This window comes from Corythoichthys intestinalis, chromosome 19, assembly GCF_030265065.1.
Source record: "Corythoichthys intestinalis isolate RoL2023-P3 chromosome 19, ASM3026506v1, whole genome shotgun sequence".
NCBI lineage: Eukaryota > Metazoa > Chordata > Actinopteri > Syngnathiformes > Syngnathidae > Corythoichthys > Corythoichthys intestinalis.
This window is the reverse complement of record NC_080413.1, coordinates 10438869-10464702: the sequence shown is the minus strand read 5'-3', so window position 1 is coordinate 10464702 and position 25834 is coordinate 10438869. Positions and strand designations below refer to the sequence as shown.

At 37.3% G+C, this 25834-nt stretch overlaps 2 protein-coding genes across 3 annotated transcripts in view; one reads left to right on the top strand and one right to left on the bottom strand.

The window, feature by feature from the left end:
* The window catches only part of plcb1l (phospholipase C beta 1-like), a 480463-nt gene extending 474983 nt beyond the window's left edge, over positions 1-5480 (bottom strand). For both annotated transcript variants that reach the window (XM_057823348.1, XM_057823349.1), the window contains exons 1-2: positions 5373-5480; positions 1275-1374 (exon numbers count right to left, since the gene is read on the bottom strand). The gene's annotated coding sequence lies outside the window, so the exon portion shown is untranslated. The remainder of the gene's footprint in view (positions 1-1274; positions 1375-5372) is intronic.
* On the top strand, positions 5431-24263 carry fermt1 (FERM domain containing kindlin 1). Its single transcript, XM_057823351.1, has 16 exons — positions 5431-5571; positions 10065-10234; positions 12755-12852; positions 13051-13186; positions 13265-13402; positions 13486-13669; positions 15694-15796; positions 15877-15984; positions 18490-18621; positions 18770-18819; positions 21475-21599; positions 21663-21769; positions 21851-22075; positions 23384-23508; positions 23582-23723; positions 23830-24263. Exons 2-16 carry the CDS (start codon positions 10084-10086, stop codon positions 24001-24003), a joined length of 1998 nt encoding a protein of 665 aa, XP_057679334.1. The 5' UTR covers positions 5431-5571; positions 10065-10083; the 3' UTR covers positions 24004-24263.
* Positions 24264-25834: the final 1571 nt, after the last annotated feature.

Sequence of the window (25834 nt, the reverse complement as noted above, 5' to 3'; positions counted from 1 at the left end):
TCTTAAAAGATAAACTTTATTATGAGTTAAAATAACTTGATATTAAAACCCCTCTTGAGGTTTTTGTTTTTAAACAATTTGTAAAATTAGTTTAACGAGTAGGTTCGCCACTGTTGTTGACGTCACTGGGTTACGCTGCCAGGATTCCAGAATATGACTCTTGCGGCGTAAACATGTCAGCTCTTCAGAACTTTCAATCTGAACCCAAGAGGAACATTAATGAGCATGACAGCACTGTCGATATTTCACAAAGGGCACAAAAGCAGCAAAAGCAAAATGAACAGGAAAGACGGGATGAGACGAGACGAAAGTAGGACAAAACCGGTGTTCTGCCAAAATGTGCTACACCGGCGAAACGTCCCACAAGAGGTGAGTTTGACACCCAAAGTCCTACCGTGCGCTTTCAGATCGGTTTGTTTGGATGCACACAGACAGAACATACGAAAGATACCTTAAGAAAATACTTGGACGTAGTATTATCAAATAAGGGTGGTTTAAATACACTACGTGACTCATGTGGTCAACACATCAACAATTCGTAAGAGTGTAAGAGGGAAACACATGCAAAAAGCAAATATGGTACAATGAATAGGTAATAAAAGACTCAATAAAAACAAAAATAGTAAGTTATCGCCGCTTTTAACAAATTTGCAGAAGTGTTTGACATCTGGACGTGTAGAAGGAATTGCAGAACACCTGTAGTGTTCGTCTAGTGACAGTGGCAAACTGTCATCACCCCGAGTGTCCATTGCGCACATAAAATATGGCTCTCTCCGTCAGTCAAAACCTGTACTAAATATTATAGATTTTTAAATCAATGGCAATATTTTATGTGTTACTAATAACATATATTAGTGTTAAGAGAACAATTGTGGCTTATTAGAGCCTACAAGTCTAAGTCCGAAGTTCCCTTGAAAACAATTTATTCATAAGCATAAAACGTTTTGCTGCATATTCTTTCAATTCTAGTAATTTAGCAAAATGTTATGCCTACAGTTCCAATGTCCCCATTATTCAAGATATCACAATAATTTAAAATTAATTGCCAAAACATTTCGAAAGGAATACATTCTCTGAAATTGGGAAGGATTGAAATTTCTCTTCAAATATCTCCAAATACTGGTAGCATCAGGAAAAATGGCTGTACAGCATGTTTTTACACAAAGAAACCAAATGATGGCAGGCGTTGCCAACACGCCCAGGGAATAAGTCACCAAGACAAATAAACACTAGAAACCCATCAGTGACCATGTTTTCCGTGTAACTGGTGATACCATTATGTGATTCATCCTGATTCACCCCGAAGGAAGGATGTGGACACAGAGACACAAGCTTGATTCAGCTCAATTTGCACGTATGTCACAATGTGGGAATCTAAAACGAAGAGAAGAGAAAAACACGTTAGTGTATATATGGGATTTCCTAATGACGTACCGATCATGTCATTTTCAGAGGATCGAAATCAAGCACGAAAAAAAATCTAATTTTCAATCTTTATTTATCCATTTTTATTTATTAACTCCTTGGCTGCCGTTGACGGTGATAGAAGTCCAATCCATTTTGACTAGGAGGGCCACCAGTCAAATTTTGGACATCTATCGCTGTCATTGGCTGTGAAACATGAGCACTCAATGCCAGTCTTCCCAGTTAAAATGAATTTGACTGTCAAAAGCAGTGAATGAACAAATTGATTAATAATAATACCGGTACACAAGTTTTATGCCATCGATATACACATACATTGGTACCTCTACTTATGAACGTCTCTGCATACAGAATTTTCAGGTTGAGACACGCCTCTACTGTAAAATATTTTCTATAGAATTTGTTACGAAAGAAATTTCGGGATTTATGGCTGGTACTCGCAGCTCCCAGAGTTTACGGAACGGAACTTACAGCTGCTCTGCCATTGGTTATTAACTAGCATCCCTGGTATCCAATTGGCTAAGAGGGACCTCTACTGTATGTGTATATCACAGTGTCCTCTTCATTCACGCCTCGTGTTCTGACAGCTTTACACGCGTTTAATAGCTTTAATTCTTTATTATTGTTTTTTTTTTTAATTCTTTGCACAACTCTGATTTTATGTTTATTGTGCAATAATCAAGTTGTAACATTTATTTGTTACATGTTTTGCAGCATTTTTATGCATTATAAAAGATTTATGTCTCAATTTGGGGGGACTTGGAACAGATTAGGGCAGTGGTTCTTATCCTGGGTTATTTTATCCTAGCTGGATTATCCTGCGAAACGCAGAATTAGATTATTAGACCAGGTTTTGGCCTAGTTTGTTCCAAATTTATGGGCTTAATCCATTTCTTTAATTTGCTCGTCCTCAATCTGATGGGGGGAGGAACTGGTTTGCTCAGTGGAAGGTTAACTCCCACTTGGTATGACGGAAACAGACCAATGGGCAGCGTGGTCTCAAATTTTGACCCGTTTATAAAACATGCTGTCAGATGTTCAAATAATTTTGAACAGGAATTTGTTAAATTATTAACTTGTAAACTTAGATATATTGGTTTTGAATTTGAAAAAAAAAGGCTCTATTTTCTAATCCTGAAGGGTTCGATAAAATCCACACGAGAAATAATCCATAAGAATCACTGTATTAGTATTTACATGGAAAACGCATCTCTACATGCAGAATTTTCAGGTTACGAAACTACTGCCAGAACCATACACTGCTGGCCAAAAGTATTGGCACTAGAGCTGGGAATCTTTGGGCACCTAACGATTCGATTACGATTACGATTCAGAGGCTCCGATTCGATTATAAAACGATTATTGATGCACCCCCCTCCTTTTTTTTTCTCTCTTTTTTTTTTTTAAATGTTTTGTACATTAGTTCCAAAATTGTTCAAAAATACTCTCAGGCTAAACAACACACATCAAGTTAACATATAGCAGTAAACAAATATACAAAAATAACATTAAATAAAAAACTCCAGTCCCCATTCTGTATCAGCAGCTTTAAACTACATTCAATTAATTTAATGTTGTGAATCAACCGTTAAATTTGTTAAAATTGCTCCCGTTATTCCATAATTTCCCTTTTGTCTACTTTCGACATGTGAAAGTTTTAAAACTATTTTAAAGATAGATTCAAGTCAATATTTTACCGATTTAGGAGTATTTTAGATAAAAAGTTAATTAGGTTTGCTTGGAAGGTTCGCTACAATAACCTTGCAGGGAAGTGTACTGCTTTAAGATGGCGGCCGTTTATAACGCCCGCATCTAGCTTTTTGTAGATGTGCTGCTAACACTACCAAATCTATAATGCATCTAGTCCTATATAAATGATATCCACAGTAACATTATATCGGCAGCAGTCAGGTATGTTGTTGTGTTTTTTTATCTTTTTGCATGAGTTGAGCTAGAGCCGTGAGTTGAGCATTGGCATTACCCGAGGGGCCGGGTAATGGGAAGCATGATGTTTAGCTACTCTCGCTCCGTTCCGTCCCGAAGACTGCGCGGCGCGCTGAGTGTTGTGTACTTCCGCTTCGCATATTTCAATAATCGGAATTGGGATGTTTGTGAATCGTTCTCGAATGTTCCACGGCCGAATCGCGAATAATCTAAGAATCGGAAATTTTGCACACCTCTAATTGGCACCCCTGCAATTCTGTCAGATAATGCTCAATTTGTCTCAGAAAATGATTGCAATTACATATGCTTTGGTAGTAAAATCTTCATTGATTTTTCTTGTAATGAAAAAACACAAAAGAGAATGAAAAAAATTTGTATTGTCACCCTCAGCCTAATACTTGGTAGCACAACCTTTCGACAAAATAACTGCGAACAACCGCTTCCGGTATCCATCAATGAGTTTCTTACAATGATCTGCTGGAATTTTAGACCATTCTTCTTTGGCCAACTGCCCCAGGTCTCTGAGATATGTAGGGTGCCTTCTCCAAACGGCCATTTTCAGATCTCTCAACAGGTGTTCTATGGGATTCAGGTCTGGACTCATTGCTGGCCACTTTAGAAGTCTCCAGTGCTTTCTCTCAAACCATTTTCTAGTGCTTTTTGAAGTGTGTTTTGGGTCATTGTCCTGCTGGGAGACCCATGACCACTGAGGGAGACCCAGCTTTCTCACTCCGGGCCCTACATTATGCTGCAAAATTTGTTGTTAGTCATCAGACTTCATAATGCCATGCACACAGTCAAGCAGTCCAGTGCCAGAGCAAGCAAAGCAACTCCAAAACATCAGGGAACCTCTGCCATGTTTGACTGTGGGAACAGTGTTCTTTTCTTTGAAGGCCTCATTTTTTTTTTCTCTCAAACCATTTTCTACTGGTTTTTGAAGTGTTCTTCGGGTCATTGCCCTGCTGGAAGGTTCTTTATCCACCATCCGCACAATCTTTCGTTGAAATCTCAATTTTTCTTTTCCGTCCAAATCTAGGGAGGTTAGCCACAGTGCAATGGGCTTTACACTTATTAATGACACTGCGCACGGTAGACACAGGAACATTCAGGTCTTTGGAAATGGACTTGTAGCCTTAAGATTACCCTTGCTTCCTATCAATTTTGCTTCTCAAGTCCTCAGACAGTTCTTTGGTCTTCTTTCTTGTCTCCATGCTCAATGTGGTACACACCAGGACACAGGTTGAGTCAACATTAATCCATTTTTAGCTGGCTGCAAGTGTGATTTAGTTATTGCCACCACCTGTTATGTGCCACAGGTAAGTAACAGGTGCTGTTGATTAGACAATTTAGAGAAGCATCACATTATTTTGAAAGGGTGCCAATACTTTTGGCCGGCCCATTTTTGGAGTTTTGTGTAAAATTATAATGATTTAATTTTCCCCCCCATTCTCTTTTGTGTGTTTTTTTTTTTTTTTTTTTTTGCAAGCAAAATAAATGAAGATATTATTACCAAAGCATTTGTAATTGCAATAATTTTCTGGGAGAAATTAAGCATTATCTGAAAGAATTGCAGGAGGTCCAAAACTTTTGGCCAGCAGTGTATGTACATTAATTTAAAATGTCCAGCAAGTTAGCAACAGCAAAAAAGTCAAGCAAATTACAACCAAGAAACCTCAGTTTATCACATTGGAAGACCAACTTGATTTGTGCTAACTTTTATTTTTTTAAATCCCCACTTCGTTAAAACCACTGCAGGACTAAAAGCTCTTTTATGTGGCTATAATGTTCGAATAGATTTGTTCATGTTGAGAAAAAGACATTTGCATGTGCCATTTTTTTTTTATATCTTTAATACATGTCCGATGTATTTGATCGGGACTCGTTCTTACCAGAGAAATAATGTATTCACTGGATTTCCCAACTACTATAGTTTTAGAGGGCTTCAAACAATTGCACTAAGAATTTTAGGGTAACGAATTACTGTAAATGCATGCTAAACTCACCCGTGATAATCCGTTTTCAATTCTAAAATATTGCATAAACGTCAATGTGGGGGAGACTTCCGTATTTTAATCATCCTTCACCACCTGGGGCAAAAAGGGGCGTGTCATATCTACAACAAGCTCTCGTTCCCCAAACAGCGTCTTTTCAACACTTCTCACGAGAACTTCACCACGCGCCCACATAAATCTACAAATCCAGGTAAGAAGTATTTTAAAATCTTGATTTAAAAAGAACAAAGAAAAGATTATTGATAAAGAAACGGTGATGTAGTGCGTAATGTTGCTGGTCTTTTGGGAGTTTGTATCAAAAGTTAGTAATTAATCTACTGCCTTTTCAAAGCAACAGTTGTAGTACTAGCAACACAGAAATGCATTTTTTGTTTGTTTTCTGAGTTTTCTTGAGCTGTTGACATCTGCATATACAGCAAAGCTTATTTTAAAATGTCACATTTTTTAAAATACATTTACACATTAACACTGTTTAATTAGATTTTTTTTTGAATAAAATAAATAAATAAAACTGCTTCCCTTCTATGTTTTAGTCCTCTTTTTCTTTGATTTTACCCTAAAATGAGAGTACAATTTTATTGTAAAGATCAATGGACATGCAAGCTTACAATTCTAACTTTGACACATCTATTTTTCTAATTTTCTCCGTGGCTATTACTACAGAATATTTGAAATATAGACGACTGTGAGAGCATGATTGAATTTTGAAAATTTCCTGACTTCCAAGGTGTGCATTCGTGTCCCTGCTCGTCATGCATTCCTCAGCTGAAACCTCCCTGATCCTCCTCCTCTTTCTTCTTTGCCTCCCCCTCGTTACCTGCCTCCCACCATTCCTCCATCCTGCACTTGGGATTTTAATAAACATACATTTGACAAAAGAATTCTTTAAATATAATCAAAATGACAAGAAAATTCATAATATTGCCAGACTAATGTTATTGTTTTTGCTAACCATAATTTTCGGACTATAAGCCGCTACTTTTCCCCCCATTTGAATCCTGTGGTTTATAGTCCAGTGTGGTTTATTTGTTGATTTGTTTGGGTTTATAGGTAACACTTTATTTGACAGCGGCGTCATAAAACTCCCATAGGACCGTCATAATTATGACATGACACTACAATGGGCATTACTGACGGCTTATGACAGATGTCATTAGGTGTCGTCCGGCAAATTATGTCCCTAACTCCATTTATGTCCAGTTCTGATCTCTTACATCGATTCACAATTGAGATAGTTTGCCGGAAGACACAAAATGACATCTGTTATAAGCGTTCATTGATGCTGATGACAGTGTCATGTCATAATTATCATGGTCATATGACAGTCTTATGACGCCACTGTCAAATAAAGTGTTACTAAATACCATACCTAGCAATTAATGATACAAGTGGAAGAGTAACTGAAGAAAGAATAAGCACAGAACATGAATTTCGATTGTTGTTTACATCTGTAGTGCTGCAATACATGCTAGGAGGCATGTTGGATGACAGCAGTGTTGTCAGCAGGTGGCAGCAGTGGTTGACTCTCTCCCACAAGGGAGCAGTGATGGCCAAATTAAGCTTCTTGAAGTAATGAAGCTTTGCAGGCAACTGGTTCAAAGCTTCATGGTGGTCCAGTTGGTCTTATGATGCCACTGTCAAATGAAGTGTTACCGGTTAATATCTTTTGGTGTAAATATTCCGTAATACTGTCAGGACAGCTGTGGTTCATAGTCCAGTGCGGCTTATGGATGAACAAATGCCGTTTTCCTGTCAAATTTAGTGGGTGGCGGCTTATAGTCAGGTGCGCCTTATAGTCCAAAAATTACAGTACATCTGAATGATGGCTTGAGTGACTAACAGCTATTCAAGATTCAAACTACTAATGGCTTGTTATTCTTTGCTGCTTGAATTCACTCATAGTATTTTTTTTTTCACTCTGGAGTGTGGCCTCAGTGTTGCAATGTTTATGATATGACAAGCAAATTAATATGGATGTAATCACAGGAAGTTGAGTAACATCTGCTGCGTCTTTTGTTCCAGCTGTTACTTAATTTTTGTTTTTTTTGTTTTGTGGAATTCCCCCAGGCATGCTTTTAATTATATCCGACTAAGTGAAATAATTTTACATCTCACAATATTTTAGTTTTATTTCCTATCATCCACTTCTATTCTTTTAAATATTTTTTGTGCAACATCATTTTTTAAAATTTTGTTTTGATTATCTTGTGCTGTTTTGTAAATCATCCACTTACTTTGTCTCTTTTTTTTAAACCCATATTTTATTTTATAGTCTTGCATCCTTTATCTTATTATTTAAATTGTATTATAATTTCCATTGTAGTATGAATATTCAATTTAATATACTGTAAGTTTACTGCAGCAGCTATACTGTATATTGTCTCAATATTTTTTACTTTACTTCCCACCATCTCCATTTTATTTAGGTGTATGACATGGGCATCATTCGTATTTTATTTCATTTTTACCATGCACCTATATTTTTTTCCTCTCTAATTTAAATTATATTGTATGTTATCATTCAGTTATCATTCTTGTATTTTTTATTTTCCATGAATCATATCTTATTTTATTGTTTCCATTGCGCCATAACTATTTCTTATTTTCCATCAATTTTACCTTTTACATGTATTTCTGGGCATATTGAAATTGTATATGGCGGAAAACACAGACAAGACTGAAAAAGCAGTTTATGCTCTTGCACTCCTGCTGTATTTTAAGCCAAAACGACTGTTGTGTTTGACAGAACAATATGTCTATATGCTGGATTAGCAGATTCATGGCGCAAGCCCCCAAACTTTTTTTAATTTGTCTGTTTTACCCTGAAAACCCCCGTTTACAGACGTCGCGCAACCGCTTTTGTTTCAACCCAGCCATAAAACTGAGGTAATTAATCACATCTATTATTCAAAATGTCTGTCGTTTTTAGCTTAGAATCATTAATTGATGTCTCATATTTTATTTAAAAAAAAAAAAAAAAAAAAAAAAACTTAAAGTTATTCACTCACATATTTTAAACTTTTAAACAAATTATGTCACAATGAAAAAAATGCCGTCGGTAAAAAAGTCACGGGTATCTACCTCATAACTATCGCTTAATTGTAGAGATGTCCCGATCGATCGGGTCCGATCACGTCATTTTCAAAGTATCGGAATCAGCAAAAAAATATCGGACATGCCTTTTTTTAATATATATATTTTAATTCAATCGTTTTCTAATTGTATTTAACGTTACAGACATAATTTGTTACACTCCTCCAGAGTCTTTAGTTTAAGCTTAAGGAAGGGTTATCAAATTTATCGCATTAACGGCTAGAATTAATATTTTTTACATTTATCACGTTACAATATTTAACGCAATTAACCCATGCGCTGCACGACTCACTCACGCATTGTCGCGTTCAATCTATAATGGCGCCGTTTTATCCATACAGTATATAGAGCTAGAAGGCAGCGCAAAATGAGAAGAGTACATTTTGGCAGCCTTTGGTACCTTTTTTTCAATGGCTAAAGCCTTACAATCCCTCTCCCAACTTTGGAATCGTGGGAAGCAATGTGGGGAAGAAAGGTAGTAGTTGATCTTTTTCTTAACACCCTATGTTATTTCCCAACGCAGAGAAGATATATCAATTGGTACCACGACACACAGTCATGGTTGCACTTCCCATCATGCATTTGGGCAGAACAGTTAAATGGCTACAGTATCATTTACTGAAAGCTCAACAAATACACTAGATGGCAATATTTAGTCACAATATACAAAGTCACATTTATCCTTTAAGAATTACAAGTCTTTCTATCCATGGATCCCTCTCACAGAAAGAATGTTAATAATATAAATGCCATCTTGAGGATTTATTGTCATATTAACAAATACAGTACTTATGTACTGTTTGTTGAATGTATATATTCGTCCGAGTTTTATTCATTTTTTTCTTAATGCATTGCCAAAATGTATATGATCGGGAAAAATTATCGGGAAAGATTGGAATTGAATCGGGAGCAAAAAAAAGCAATCGGATCGGGAAATATCGGGATCGGCAGATACTCAAACTAAAACGATCGGGATCGGATCGGGAGCAAAAAAACATGATTGGAACAAACCTACTTAATTGTATTTTTTTTGTTACTGTCGCATTTTCTCCAATATGTTAGATGATAAATAATCGATCCAAACAAAGAAAAATTGAATAAAAAACATTTAAAAGGGAATATATATGAAAAATAAATATCTCAACCACTCCTTGACGTCTGCGATTTCTGCATCGCGACCCTAGTTATATTACCGTGTTTCACCCATAAAATCCCCAAAAAATCCAGCTGTGGCTTGACACTTCATGATACATACTACATGGAGTTTTTGGATCAAAACAAGGTAAGTACGCGATAATATCTCTATCTCTATAATATAAGTCATGGCGTCTGTAATTCTGCTCTCACATGCTCTCACCTCCAGATAGGGTTTTGCTGTTTAAAAAACTTTTTTTTTTAAATGCCCTCCTGTTCAAATTTTTTCTTCCCCCAGAAAATTGAGGTTTTAAGCTTTCCAATGATGTATCACACATGCATATCGGACAATTTTGAAAGTTGGCCAATTGGGGGTCTCAGAGCGGAACTTCAAGTCACCTGAGTTTTTTCCACCATATACTGTACATATTTGTTAGATTTTTTTTTTGTACCCAGATATTCAGCAAAAAGAGCCATGATCAAAGCGGCTGAGTACGGCGAGACATCATGGGAGCTGCAGGTGCACGTGGACCAAAAAGATGGCGATGAATCTATGCGTTTCAAGCTGCGCGTGAAGGGCGACCTGCATATCGGAGGCCTCATGCTGAAACTGGTAGAGAAGATCAGTAGGTATCAGACGCAGTTAAACGCCACCTGCCGTAGTGCTGTTTGCCAGGCCGCACCTTTGTTTGGCCCGCATTGCTCCATACTGAAGTGCCATTGTTTTAAACCACAATGGCTTGCGTTGACCCAAGGCACAAAGTTCAACTACGATCTAATCTGATAACACAGAGGACTTTTAAGAGTTAGTCGATGGTGTAGTATGAATGAGGTTTATATACCTTGAATATCTATTGCCATCAATGGCATGGAATGAGTTAAATTCTATGAAAAAAAATCTGCTTTTATTCATTTTAATTTCATCAATTTTGTTTTATCAACTTACGGGGCGGCATGGGTCAGTGGTAGAGTATTCGTTCCCCTACCCTAAGGCTATGGGTCTGAATCCCCTCCCTGGTGACCTTATCTAAGTATCCTAGAGCAAGATACTGAACCCCACAATAAGTAAATGACGATAGTGTTAAATTGCTTTGAGTGCCTTGAAGGTGGAAAGGCGTAATACAAGTATAAGTTCATTTACCAACTTTGTATTAATTTATAATTTTAGAAAAATATAAAATATACAATAATAGTTATCATTTTAACTGTCCTCTGTGATCAGACCGCCGACATGTGTACACGGGTAAATATAATTAGCCAGCAATAGCACCACTATGTTCATAGGCAGTGGTGGTTGAAGTATTCACTTTTTTACTGAACTAAAAGTACAGCAACAGTGGCAAAAAAAAAGTTCTTAAGTAAAACTACAAGTATCAAAGAAAAAAATTATTCAAGTAAAAGTATAAAAGTACTTACTCTAAAATGTACTTTACAAGTAAATAATAAAAGTATTTTCTCCCGATGCAAAAATGTACAATACTTATGCATTTTTGTTCATATACATACTGTAAATACTACATACATACAGAGATCTGAGTCAACATTGAAAGAAAGAGCCAGAAAATTCATTGACTGCTTAGTTTTATTTAAAACTGTGCAGAATGGAAAAACAAGCAATAAACAGAAGCAACAAGAAACAAGCTCAAAAACTCCAAAATTTAGCTTAATGGCGGATTGCAAGCAACTATCAGGTGCATACCCCCACCTATTGTACAGTAGTGTGCAGCACCCATTTTAACCCTTTAACACCTAAGCCTATTATGGCTGAATTTGCATGCCTTTGATGTTACCTTTATATTTCTAAGAAAAAATTGTTCACAATGGCCAGGTTGGGTCCCTTCTGTTTTTGTCAGGACACCATAACCTTCATGTCCAAACTGTTGTTTTCCTTACTGACCAATTATAATCAATATTTTGGACCCAGAAAGACAAAAAAAATCCCAAAGTCGTTTTTCAAAATTTGTAATGTTGATGTCACATTGACAACCAAACAAGCTCGACCAACCGTTTTGAAGCTTGATAATATTTATTCAACCTCTTAGGATAAACTTTCAATAGAAAAAAAAATAAGACTGAATACTTTTATGTTTGACAATTCATCACAAACAGCAGGTGTTTTTGGTGTTTTTAGGCGTTTTTGGCCTTTTCACATACTATGGTCAAAACAGGTTATATACAGTGCAAAATGAGAAAAAATATATACCATAATATGATATATATATATATACTGTATACTGTACTGTATGTATATATATATCTCATCTAACACAAAAAGGGTTTGGAGGAAATCTCTTTGTGAGTTTAGGTATAGTACCCATCACCTTACCAAAAGTATATACATATCATGAAGCTTCTCGAACACACATCCATATACAAATTGAAAGATGATAGTGAAGAAAAAAAATCAAATATAACATTGCCGATAATACCATATTGGCCCGAATATAAGACGGCCCTGATTATAAGACGACCCCCTCTTTTTCAAGACTCAAGTTTGAAAAAAGACTTTTTGAACACCAAATTAATTTTTATACAGAAAATAATTACAGTACATCTGAAACAAATGATTATAACAATATATTTGAGAGAAAAAGCATATTATTTTGCATCATTCAAATCTTAATATCTGAACATTTAAATATGTAAACTAAAGTGCTATTACATTCGTAAATGAATGGCTTCTGGGTTTTGAAATGTAAATAAACCAATCTATTGTGATAAAACAACAAAATTGCAATAACTCCATTAACCATCAAAGTGAAGTCTAACTCTAACTGTAGTCTTGAAACCAATCCGAATAAGGAAAAACATTGCAATAAAATAATGCAAACTGGTTAAACTTGAGAGTAGCTGAGATCTGTCATGACAGAATATCGCTTCAATGATATCTGGTGCCATCTAGCGTCGTGAATGGGTATAATGTCTAGACCGCAAAAATATAAGACGACCCCCACTTTTTCAGTCATATTTCAATGCAAAAAACACTGTCTTATATTCAATCCAATACGGTAATAAGAGTTGTTAATAGTGATTTGCTCCATAAGGGGTCTAAGGTCTTAAATGTCAATTTTTGAAGAGCTGTCCACTGCAGTAACTACTGTCCCTGAAAGAGTTAAATGATAAATGTATGATGCTTTTATGACCAGAGGCTCCCCAGGACTGGTCGGATCATGCACTATGGTGGGAGCAGAGGAATTGTTGGCTGCTCAAGACTCACTGGACCTTGGACAAGTACGGAATTCAGGTATGGGAGAAAATTGGAAGTGTATATCTAAAACGTAGTCAAAAAACTTTTTTTTTTTTTAAATACATATTACAAGCAATTAGTTTGTCGTAAATTATTCAGAGAACTTAAAGCTTAAATGTATGTCTAGGGAAAGCTAACATTTCTCAGTCTTTGTAGCTCTGTGTCAGGTTCCTTACATTGTTTCCCCCCATACAGGCTGATGCAGACCTGCGCTACACCCCCCAACACAAAAGCGTGCTGCTGCAACTCCCCAACATGAAAACCATCCAAATGAAGGTCAGCTTCTCCTGTGTGGTTTTCAAGGCAGTGGCAGAAATCTGTCAAATCCTCAGTGAGTTCATCCTCGCTCCATTTTTTGTGCCAAATTCAGCTGTGTTCATCTTAAATTGGCTTATCTTCTTCATGTCAGACATCAGGCGGTCTGAAGAACTGTCACTACTCCTGCCTCCGGATGATCACACCAAGAAAAAGAAAAAAAGAGGAAAACACTCACCGCTAGAGGACATATGGGACATCGATCTAGTCAGTGGCGGGCCAGGGGGCTCAGGTACAGGCAAAATTTACTCATCACTCCTAACACACTCAGCTTCCATAACCCTAAACCCACCAACCAATATCCCCCTAATCAAGGCCCAATGTACAGCAAGACCATGACAGCCACCTATGACCCAGAGAACGGAATGCCAGTCTCAGCCACCAGCCTGTGGTTTGGCGATAACCCCCTCGCCGATTGCCAACCTAATCTACCACCTGCTGAGCTGGCCAAACTCTACCAGCCTCTTTCCTTGGAAGACAAAGCCATCAGAAATGCTGGGTAGAGGCCTTCAAAGTGTTAGTGTATACAGGTAGTCCCGGGGTTACGAACGAGTTCAGTTTCTACGCTGGCGACGTAACCCGAATTTCAGCGGAAGTCAGAATTAACCCTTTAAGTACCCCTAAATACCCCGTAAATGTCAAAATAACTATCCAAAAACATGTATTATATGTCATTGTACTGTCGTCGCCAAGACGTTGGAGCTAAATTCTAGCTAGACAGCGAGCTAAGCTGTAATCTTTCCCCTCGCACTCGGTTGAACGAATTTTCTTAGTGTATGCGTGTGCGCTCTTCTTCGTGTGCGCAAATACATTCTTCTTTGTTTATACATGCTCTCTTAAGGCTGATTCATTCTTCTGCGTTAAGGTGACTGTGGACCTACGCCGTTAACGAAAACCCGATTTACGACCCTACGCCGTAGCCTGACGTGTGCCTCCAAAAAATCCTGACTACAAGTCACGTTGACGCGTCGTGACATGAAAGTTAAAAGACTGTTATTAGTAAGCTCTGAACATTGTTTCCCATTCAGCACAGCAACAACAAACACTTTCAAACATTCGCAAACGTCTTCTGCATCGTTTACGCTTCCACATTTGTATTAACAGCATTTTTTGTTCAATTTTTGATTTGCTGCAGCTGCAAATACCGTAATTTTCAGACGATAAGGCGCACCTGACTATAAGCCGCCATCCACCAAATTTGACACGACGACGACATTTGTTCATAGATAAGCCGCACTGGACTATAAGTCGCAGCTGTCCTCACTATATTAGGGATATTTACACCAAAAGATATTAACCGGTAACACTTTATTTGACAGCCGGATCATAAGACTGTCAGAAGACCAAATGAACCACCATGAAGCTTTGACCCAATCAGCTGCAAAGCTTCATTTGACCATCAATGCTTCCTTAGGGGAGCCAGTCAACATCTGTTGCCACCTTCTGTCAACACTGTTGTCACCCAACATGCCTCCTAACATGCGTTGTAGCGCTACAGATATAAATAACAATTAAAATCCATGTTCTTTGCTAATTTTTCTTCAGTTAATGTTCCAGTTGCTTCATAAATTGCTAGTTATGGTATTTAGTAACACTTTATTTGACAGTGGTGCCAAAAGACTGTCATAAGACCATCATAACTATGACATGACACTGCTAGAGCATTATAAATGCTTATAACAGATGTCATTTAGTGTTATCCGGCAAATTATCTCACTTTTGAAGGGATGTAAAATATCCGAGCTGGACATAAATGGAGATGATGCCATAATTTGCCGGATGACACTTAATGACATTTCTCCTTAGCATTCACTAATGATAGTGTCATGTTATATCTATGACAGTCTTATGACGACACTGTCAAGTAAAGCGTAACCTATTAACCCAAATCAATCAACAAATAAGCCGTACTGGACTAAAAGCCACAGGATTCAAAACCAGGGAAAAAAGTAGCGTTTTATAGTCCGAAAATTACGGTACACACGTTCCATCTCCGTTGCCATTGCTGTCTATGACCGGAGGAAATCTAAACAAATTCAACAAGACTTTCCCAAAACCGTACAAAGACAAAGCCACACCCTTCTAATGGCTTAGCGGTGAATTACAGAGCAGCACGTTCCCTTGATGCAGAACTTCAAATGCTCAATGACGACGTAGGGTCTACAACGTCGCTCCACCGTCACCGCTAACTCGCGTGCGAAAGTACTACTTGCTCTAAGCTTCCTGCGCCAAAATAAAAGAATGCATTTCAAAACAAAATTTAACATTATAATCATATACACATTTCCCAAAGGGCAGCACAGTCATTTTAATAAAGTAAACAATAACATACTGTGAGGCACAATAAGGACTGTTTACGCGACTGGAAAAAAAAAAAAAAAGACTCGAGACATAATGAGGAACGACACTCCGGCGTCGTAAAGTCTACATCACATAAGTCGGGTACGTCGTAACCCGGGGACCACCTGTATAACCTTTCCTATGGAAGAATTCATTCTTAACCTCTTCACTTGTTATTGTCAGATGGCTGGACTCTTCACGCTCCCTCATGGAACAGGACGTTCAAGACCACGATAAGCTGCTACTGCGCTTTAAGTACAATGTCTTCTTTGACCTCAATCCTAAAGTAAGACAAGGCAATGCTGTAGACTCATGTTTTCAAATTACTTAACTACTTCTACATCTTACATGCATGTTACATTTCAGTACGATGCTGTGAGGATAACACAGCTGTACGAGCAGGCTCGCTGGTCCATCCTGCTGGAGGAGATCGACTGTACCGAAGAGGAGATGCTCATGTTTGCGTCACTACAGGTGAGAATAAAGACATTATCACACATAAAAAAAAAAACATATTCATTTTATTTGTTTTGAGGTGGGTAATTGTGATTAAGAAGATTTTGTTGGATAGAACGAATTGGGACACACCTGTTAAATCTTTGACTGCCACTGACAGAAATAGATGTCCAATCCACTTTGACTCCCATTGAAGATTGATTGGATGTCTTTTGCCATCAGTGTTGTTTTTGTCAACGACGAGAATAACGAAAATATTTTGTTCAATGAACACTTTTTTCATGATGATGACGAGACAATAACATGTTAAAAACATATTTTGGGAGACTAAAACATAACCAGGTGAATTCCAGTTTTCGTCTGATGGGACGGGAACGAGACGAAAATGTGCCATAGTTTTTGTCACATGTTCAAAATATGTGGCAGTTTATGTGTGGTTAGTCTGCATCGTAGCAGTGTCTGGTTGTGCCCCCCCCCCCCTTCCCAACTCACCAGCGTGTCGTCTCTAGTCTCCATGCAGGCTAGGTTTTTTTCTTGGACAGAGAGAATATGCAATGTTGCTTTAGCCTCTAAATGTCTGTGCTGAGTGATCATTACACACCAAATGTAACCCGTAGCGCTAGCATAGCATTCAGGTTTGAGTTACCATTAGGCTAATGCTAACGGAGACCATCTTCTAAACTCTCAGACAACTTTTTTTACGTCCAGTTCATGGCTTCCAGTTGCCTATAATTAATTGAAAATAATGTACTGTTTTCCTGCGGAGTGTTTATTATCATCACAAAGTTGGCGTTGTCCTTGTAGACACTACATTATGTGCTCTTCTTTTAATATTCATTCAAAATAGTTGGAAAACTTTATTTATTTGTGGAGTAATTTTTTAAAAAAAAGTTTACAGACGAAAATATTTTTTGTCAACGTTGACTAAAATTATATGTAATTAGTCTTGAGTTTTCGTCAACAAAAACTATGAAGACAAACACATTTTGAGATGACTAAAATATGACTAGGACTAATAAGTATTATTGAGCTAAAGACTAAGACGAAAATTTATAGGGCTGCCAAAACAAGTCTTTACCATTAATGGTTCTTACTTTAACATACTGTACATTTTCTTCTTGTTTAATTAACTATCACCAGAAGTGGGTAGAGTAAAATTTTACTCAAGAGTAGTTTTACTTCAAAAAAATATTACTGGTACTCAAGTAAAAGTAAAACTAGTCATGCAAAAAAATTACTCAAGTACAAGTGCAAAAGTATTCAGTGAAAAATAATTCGTACTCAAGTAATGAGTACGAATGTGAGTAACTGCTTACAATGTATGACATTTTTTTAAACAATGGTATATTTTTCTTAGCACAATGTCATCTATATGAACTGTTGTTGTTATTATACTATACTACAACCCATTAAATGACCATGTTAGGCCAAAAAGGATACACAAAAATCATCATCAGCCTAGGAAAATTTACAGAAACGAAACATCACCTGTCCAAAGACTAGAGTGTCCTCTCTGGAGAAAAAAACAGATTTCCTACCATGACGATAAAATGATAATGTTTCTGGCTTTTCTTGATGGCAAATTAAAAAAATGTGTGCTTCAAGTAATGATGACTATGTCAAAAGGTTTCATTTTTAGGGCACTTTAAAGACGCCACGTAATCATAGGACTTACGATCGCAAGTTTGTATGTAGTCATGTGACTGTATTGTGACGTCTAATTGGTATAATGGAGTCATGTGATTATTGTTGCGACGTCTCATTGGTGAAACTGGTAGAGTCACTGTTGACATCTCTGGAAAAGGACTTGAGTGTAGCTTAGCGGAGTAAAAGTAACGTTTCTTCTTCACAAATCTACTCAAGTAAAAAGTATGGCATGGTAAAACAACTCTTAGAAGTACATTTTTGTCAAAACGTTACTCAAGTAAATGGAACAGAGGAACTCGTTACTACCCTCTTCTGACTATAACATCACATACTCTGTGAATACTATACCAAATATACAGTATACCAGGGTTGGTAGTAAATACATTTATCCTTCAGGAACTTTACTTTTCTAATTTTTCTAAAAACTTCTTCGACACAACCAACTAAAAATCTTTGCAACCCCGAAACACCATCTGTTTAACCTGTGAAACCCCTGTATTGACTTTTCTTTGGGGAATTTCACCATTCTAGTTGTTGTCAGAGCTCAACAATTCTTTATTCCTGCTCTTTGACAACCTTCACGCGTGACACCACAGAGCTCAATTACAATAAAATGTCTTATCAGGCAGAAGTTGCCACTTCAGCGCTCTTAAAACTGATGACACGTGTAGAAGAGGAATCAAACCTTCTCAGCTGTATACCCTTACGCGGTCGATTCCATCATGCCTTAACACTGTAGCTCAATTGGGAACAAGTTTAATGTCGACTGAACGTGGCTGTTTGTCTTCGTTTGTCCATTGAGTGTAGTTTTTCACCAACTTTTAAGTCTTTATTTACTGTGGTAATTTTCCTTGTGTTTTCGTTTTTTCTTTGCAGTATCATATCTGTAAACTAACTGTGTCCACTGAGCCACTGGACCACTCCAACGAGCAGGAAATCGATGAAGTAGAAGCTGCTCTCTCCAACCTGGAGGTGACACTGGAAGGCGGCGTCTCGGACCGAATTCTGGTAAAAGTATTTCATAGCTGTCATTTCATCTTTTGGGGTCCTTAGAGTACAAAACAGCTGGGGGTTTTACTAGTGGGTCTCTGTTGATTGCATGTCTCAACATGGCCAGGATATAGGATAATTGACACTTGTTTGTTCCAACCTCCAGGAAGACATTACAGACATTCCAGAGCTGGCTGATACCCTCCGCCTTTTCAGGTAAAAACCCACCCACCTAATATGCACCTATTGTCTTCACTCTGTCGAGTTTATACTGATAACCATAAATGACAAAGGAGTTTTCATTGGAATCATTTTTAAGAGTCGTGCAAGTGTAAAAATGAAACTGAAGCTGTTTTGATCTTAAATCTAAAATGATTAATCTATCTTGTACAAGGGCTGGTCACAGCTTCGCACAGGAGTTGTGCTAATTGACCATTAGATGTCTCCAAACTAAGATGCTTGGGATTTGTTATGTAAAATGACCATTAGCATTCATAGTGCAAAATTTAAATGAACAAGAAATGATTGAAAATAAGGCTGCAACAACTAATCGATTAAAATTGATTAACAAATTAGTTGCCAACGAATCTGATAATCGTTTTTTGTCGGCAGCCGTGTGTGTCCTTGTTTGTGTGTAATGTGAGGCTGCGCGCGCACACCAGTGATTACAGCGAGAGAGAGAGAGTTCACTGCTACACTCTGGTTAGGTTGCTGAATCAATAGTAGAGTACTATAAAGTGTAGAGAGTTAGATTGTCTTTTGTGGTGTTAGATCTAGTGTGCCTCTGTCAGCATAGGCGGAGTTTGACTTTGGGGCGGGGGGCATAACATGTTGATAACCCCAAAATGCAGTGTCAGCAAAAAAAATAACAAGAATATTTATAATAATAAGTTGAAAATGAGCGTTTTTGTTTCTCATCATTCTTGAGGGAAATTCCAAATCAGGCTGCTTAGGCTATACTTTTCGCCAAGATCGTCATCCATTGAATATGGTATGCCCACCGGTGTCGTACCAAAGTAGTTACCCCAGTCAAAAATTGTATCCCCTGGGCGCATCCAGTGTGCTGCACCGATTTGCTTGATTTCCGTGTTTTGGTGATTTAGTTATCGACGAGGTTTTAAAACGGAGCACATCCATAAAAAAAATTTAAAAAATACATTTTGTCGTATAACGTAACATACGCACTGAATGTAAAAAAAAAAAAAAGCAATGTTTCACTGTTTTACTTGTAGAATGAACTATAACTGTTATTACTATAATTCATGTCCTGTGTGGAGTTTCTCCAGTTTAATAAACGTCGATGTCTAAAATATATAACTGTGGTTCTTTTCTGGCTTCAATCAATTGTTTAAGTCGACATAACTCATAACTAATGTGTGTGTGTGCGCTCCTGCGGCCAGGAGACACAATTTTTGACGAGGGTAACTACATTGGCAAGACACCGGTGGTGGCTCTGTTGTACAATTAGTGTCTTTAATGGGGCAAACTGAAAGGCCTCTCACCATTTTGAAGGTGGTCTCTAGTGTTTCATGGTCCAAATTTCCAATCCTTGGTTCTTGCTCAGTAGTTCTTGTCGCTTTTGAAAGCTTAGGTTTGAAAAAAATTACGTATATCCATCTTGCCTCTTCGGTCCTCGGGTGGTTTTGGCTAAGCAAAGCAAATGACGGTATAAGGTGTTTGTCACATGATCTGTCCGAAAAATCATTTTGACCCATTATAAGAATATATATTTTTTGTTAATTTAATTTATTTTTGTTTGTTTTATTGCTTTACAACTTTTATAGACAATATTTTCCCGGAAAATTCTTAATTTCAAAATCATATACTGTATAGGAAAGTCAATTACATGCAATGACACTTTTCTGCCACCAGGACGCCCCCCCCCCCCCCGAAAATCCGCTTATGTCTGCAAGAAGTGAGTAAATGAAGCCAATTGTATTCGTTGTTGATGAGACGTGACTACTTAGCACAGCGCGCTAACCTAGTTAGCGATTATGCTTATCATTGTCTTAAGTCTCCGTTTGTATTGTGTTTTGAAGAAACATATTAGTACTTTAGTTATTGTTAGACAATAAAGTCTCATTTCTCTTTATAAAGAAACCAATATTTATATAACAGCTTAGAGTCTCCTTTCAACACAACCTCTCATTCAAACTGTAAATTTTAATACAGGAGAGTGTGCTTTGAAGTTCCATTTGGAATGTATTGATGAACAATTCGCTGCAGTCTGCCTCCTCCTCATTCAATTTTGTTATTTAGATTGTTTAAAGAAAATAAATGTGTCATTCACACAATATCTTTGCCCACACACAAAAAAAGTCAATCAGCAGCACTTATTTGAACGAACAGTCAATGAACATACTTTTGTCTTATTTGAGTTCTGAGAAATTCTTTTTATGTTTTATACTCAGAGCCTTTGTTAAAAACTATCATGTTTTATGTACTTAAAACAGTACAGTTGTAGACAACAGTTAAATCAGGAATCTGTGATAAAATATTATTTTTGAAGGAAATAGTCAACCATTTTATCTTCAGGGTTACTTACAACATGCCTAAAACAACTTCAAGTTAAATTGTGAAGGTAGTGACATTTATCTACCGTTTAGCTAATCGTCTGATGAATCGATTATAAAATTAATCGTTAGTTGCAGCCCTAATTGAAAAATAATGAATTATAAACTCATGAATTAGCCATAATATGTCAGGTCCACAACCGCATTTATCGGTTTCGGTTTGATATCGGTATCGGATTTTTGGAGTTGGACAACATCGGGATATCAGTTATCAGTTTGAAAAGTCATTATCGGACAACTCTAATGACAGCGTCCACGATATGTTAACCGCTACAAAAACAACTTTCTCCTAACTCAGACCGAAAAGACTGACACTGCGGCCTTACAAAGAGTACTGGTTTGTATTCAAGGACACCACTATCTCCTACTACAAGAACAAGGAGGCCGCCACGGGAGAACCTATAGAGCAGTTTCACTTACGAGGTAAAGAGTTCAAGAATGATCCATATGAGTGCATTATCTTACACAGTCATTTTTTACCTTAAGGCTGTGAGATCGTTCCTGACGTCAATGTCACGGACAAAAAGTTCGGTATCAAGCTCCTCCTGCCAGTAGCTGACGGGATGAATGAGGTGTACATTCGATGTGACAACGTAAGCTTACCTGTATACTGCACTTTTGTACAAATGCATTAACTGTATCAAGAACAAAGATTTTTATTTTTGGTTCTGCAGGAGACACAGTACGCCAAATGGAAGGCAGCGTGCATCCTAGCCTCTAAAGGCAAAACTATGGCGTACAGCTCATACAAGTCGGAAGTACGCAGCATTCAGTCCTTCTTGCAGATGAAGAGTTTGGCGCCCCCTCCAGGCCAGGCGGCGCCAGACCTGGACTCTATGGAAATGAATGCCGAGTGTTTTGTATCGCCACGGTATGCCAAGAAGCAAAAGACCAAGCAGGTTGGTGGAAGGCGACGAGTATGCGATGAATATGATTGCTTTGAAGCATCATTTTAAATCCTCAACCCTTCTCTAAAATGGCGTTGCAATCGCTTGTTTTGAAAGTGTTTGCATGAAGTTTTATTGATTTGGGTGGATACACTGCCCTCTAGTGGCAACAGTGAAAATGATATAACTTTAATTTCACATGGCTGAATCCAGCTGCTCCCTGTTAAGACCAACATTAGCAAAGTTTCTGTTTGAGCTAAGGTTTTTTTAATTTGTAATTTAGTTTACAGGTATATTTAGCCGTTTTTTGTGGGAATATGTGTTTGAACCATTTGTTTTAGGACACAGTAAAAAAAAAAAAAAAAAACTTTAGCATTTTATAGCATTTAAGCTAGCAGAGTTTTGCTGTGTAAGTTAGCCAATTGTTCGTTTTTTTTTTAGGTCATTTATTTAGTCGTCTTTTTTTTTTTATTTTTTTATACAGTTTAAGGCTCACCTCGGGTATTTCAATTTTTTATGTTCCATATCCGATTACTCGATTATTGAAACTAACTAGTTAATCAATTAATCGACTACTAAAATGATCAATAGCTGCAGCCCTACTATAGTGTCAATTTTAGTAGCTGTTTTCATTTTTTGTACACTTTAAAAACAACTCACTCCCCACCATTATCGCGTTAACGGGCGGCAATTAATTTTTTTGAAATTAATCACGTTAAAATATTTGATGCAATTAACGCGCATGCCCCGCTCAAACAGATTAAAATGACAGCACAGTGCAGTGCCAACTTGTTACTTGTGTTTTTTTGGAGTTTTGTCCACCTCTGCTGGCGCTTGGGTGCAACTGATTTTATGGGCTTAAGCGCCCATGAGCATTGTGTAATTATTGACATCAACAATGGCGGGCTACTAGTTTATTTTTTGATTGCAAATTATACAAATTTTATTAAAACGAAAACATGAAGAGGGGTTTTAATATCAAATTTCTATAACTTGTACTAACATTTATCTTTTAAGAACTACAAGTCTTTCTATCCATGGATCGCTTTAACAGAATGTTAATCATGTTAATGCCATCTTGTTGATTTATTGTCATAATAAACAAATACAGTACTTATGTACTGTATGTTGAATGTATATATCCATCTTGTGTCTTATCTTTCCATTCCAACAATAATTTACAGAAAAATGTCATATTTTATAGATGGTTTGAATTGCAATTAATTATGATTAATTAATTTTTAAACTGTAATTAACTCGATTAAAAATTTTAATCGTTTGACAGCCCTAGTTGATACGGATTGTTCTTGTCTTCATAAGCTCACAGCACGGATCCTGGAGGCTCATCAGAACATAGCACGCTTGTCCCTCATGGAGGCCAAGATGCGGTTCATCCAGGCTTGGCAGTCGCTCCCCGAGTTCGGGATTAACTACTACATCGTCAGGTATTGTGTAAAGCCAAAATAATGGGATACCATTCGAGAGCTATCATTCAAGAAGTCCTCCTTGTTGCGTCAGGTTCAAGGGGTGCAAGAAGGATGAGATCCTCGGCATCTCGTACAATCGCCTGATCCGTCTCGACATGTCCACCTGCCTGCCCGTCACCACATGGAGGTTCGCCAACATGAAGCAGTGGAACGTCAATTGGGAGATAAGACAAGTGAGTGATGACAAAAACTAAAAAAAATATTTGGATTTGAAGCAACCATGTTAGACCTAAAGGAATCCTAGCGACTAATGTACTGCTCTTTTGGCTGTCATTGCAGGTGACCATAGAGTTCGACCAGAACGTGACCATAGCTTTCTGCTGCCTGAGTTGCGACTGCAAGGTGGTGCATGAGTTTATCGGTGGATACATCTTCCTGTCGACACGGTCCAAAGACCAGAACGAAACCTTAGATGAAGAACTGTTCCACAAACTGACTGGAGGTCAAGAATGAGAAAAGATAACGCTGCTATCATTATTATTATTATTATTTAGTAATGGGCCAGGGAATAACACATCAATGGTATGGTGATTCTCTTGATTGACAAAACACAGCCTATCACCGCCAGTGATTAGAAGTCCTTTATTTTCAGGTCAAAGAACTCAACAGTTGTACAATGTTTTTCAACATTTGGTTATTATTATTTATCAATGTGAACATTATCAGGGTTTTAATCTACAGTCAGGCCAAGACACCAACCGGTGTTAGTGTAAATAATGATTGTATCAAACTTTGTATGAATTCACTTTTATAAGAATAAATTCCTTTTTTATGTCTTTATTACCTCTTTGTAACTCCTTGTTCTTATCTCTCTCCACAGTTTCTCTTTCTATTTAAATGTACAACCCCTAGCAAAAAGTATGGAATAATCAGTCTCGGACGAGCACTCATTCAGACATTTTATCATGTAGAACAAACTCAGATAAAAAGCTTGAAAAAAATAATGAATTCGTTCAAAAGTGCAACTTTTTAGCATTCAGAAACACTTAAAGAAACGAATAAAAAAACATTGTGGTGGTCAATAAATGTTACTTTTCTAGAGCAAGTGCAGGGAAATATATATGGAATCATTCCATTCTGAGGAAAGAAATGTAGAATCATGAGAAACAAAGAAATAACAATCAAAACATATCTCTAGTATTTAGTAGCACCACCTCTGGCTTTATCACAGCTTGCAGTATGTGAGGCATGGACTTGATGATTATTCTTCATCAATTTGGTGCCAACTCTCTTTGATTGCAGTTGCCAGATCATCCTTGCAGGTCGGAGCCTTGCTGTGGACCAAATTTTTCCACCATTTCCACCAGAGGTTTTCAATAGAGTTGAGATCTGGGCTATTTGCAGGCCATGACATTGACTGGATGAGTCTTTCTCCAAGGAATGCTTTAACAGTTTTAGCTCTGTGGCATGATGCATTGTCATCTTGGAAAATGACATTTTCAATTGAAGGGATAAGAAAGCTGTCTAAAATTTCAATGTAAACTTGTGCATTTATTGAAGATTTAACCACAGCCATCTCCTCAGTGCCTTTGCCTGACATGCAGCCCCATGTCATCAAGGACTGAGGGAATTTTGATGTTTTCTTCAGGCAGTCATCTTTGTAAATCTCACTGGAACAGCACCAAACAAAAGTTCCAGCATCATTGCCCTGTCAAGAGTCAAGAAGCTGCATTGGACAAGGTGATCCAACGCCAGATTTATGTTGAAAAAGTATGAAAGCTATTCTGCATACAAACAGAAAGGATTGTCTCAGGAGTGATTTGTTCGAGGATTCAAGGTAATTGTTATATGTTTCGTACCATGCATGCATTTTGAAACGTTGTGAAAAAAATAATTGGGAGATATTAACCGCAACGGCATTGGCATCATAATTCGCAATATTTACGTAAAATAAATGCTAACTGCACGTTTTTGTGTTTTTTTTTTTTGTTTTTTTTTTGCTTTTAACCAAGAATCGAGACTGTTTTATGTTTATATCTATAAAGAAATCAGGGATTTAAGCATTTATTCACAAGAATTTCCTACGTAAAAAGCTCTTTGTGGTGATAAGGCAGCGCCACAGTGGCTTAAAGACTAGCAGCACATTCGATATATTTACGCAAAATAAATGCTAACTGCCCGGTTCTTTGCTCTTTTAACAAAGAATCGAGACTGTTTTACGTCCATATCTATAAAGAAATTAGGGGTTTATGGATTTATTCACAAGAATTTTCAACGTAAAAAGGTCTTTGTGGTGATAAGGCAGCTCTGCAGTGGCTTAAAGACTAGCAGCACATTCGACATA

What these genes read in the sequence shown, in the direction of transcription:
- fermt1 (XM_057823351.1), top strand. Translation starts at nt 10,084, where the DNA reads ATGATCAAAGCGGCTGAGTACGGCGAGACATCATGGGAGCTGCAGGTG. An exon ending in GAAACTGGTAGAGAAGATCA is followed by an intron (nt 10,235 to 12,754) that starts GTAGGTATCAGA and finishes TTTTATGACCAG; the next exon opens with AGGCTCCCCAGGACTGGTCG. An exon ending in AGAGCAGTTTCACTTACGAG is followed by an intron (nt 21,600 to 21,662) that starts GTAAAGAGTTCA and finishes TTTTACCTTAAG; the next exon opens with GCTGTGAGATCGTTCCTGAC.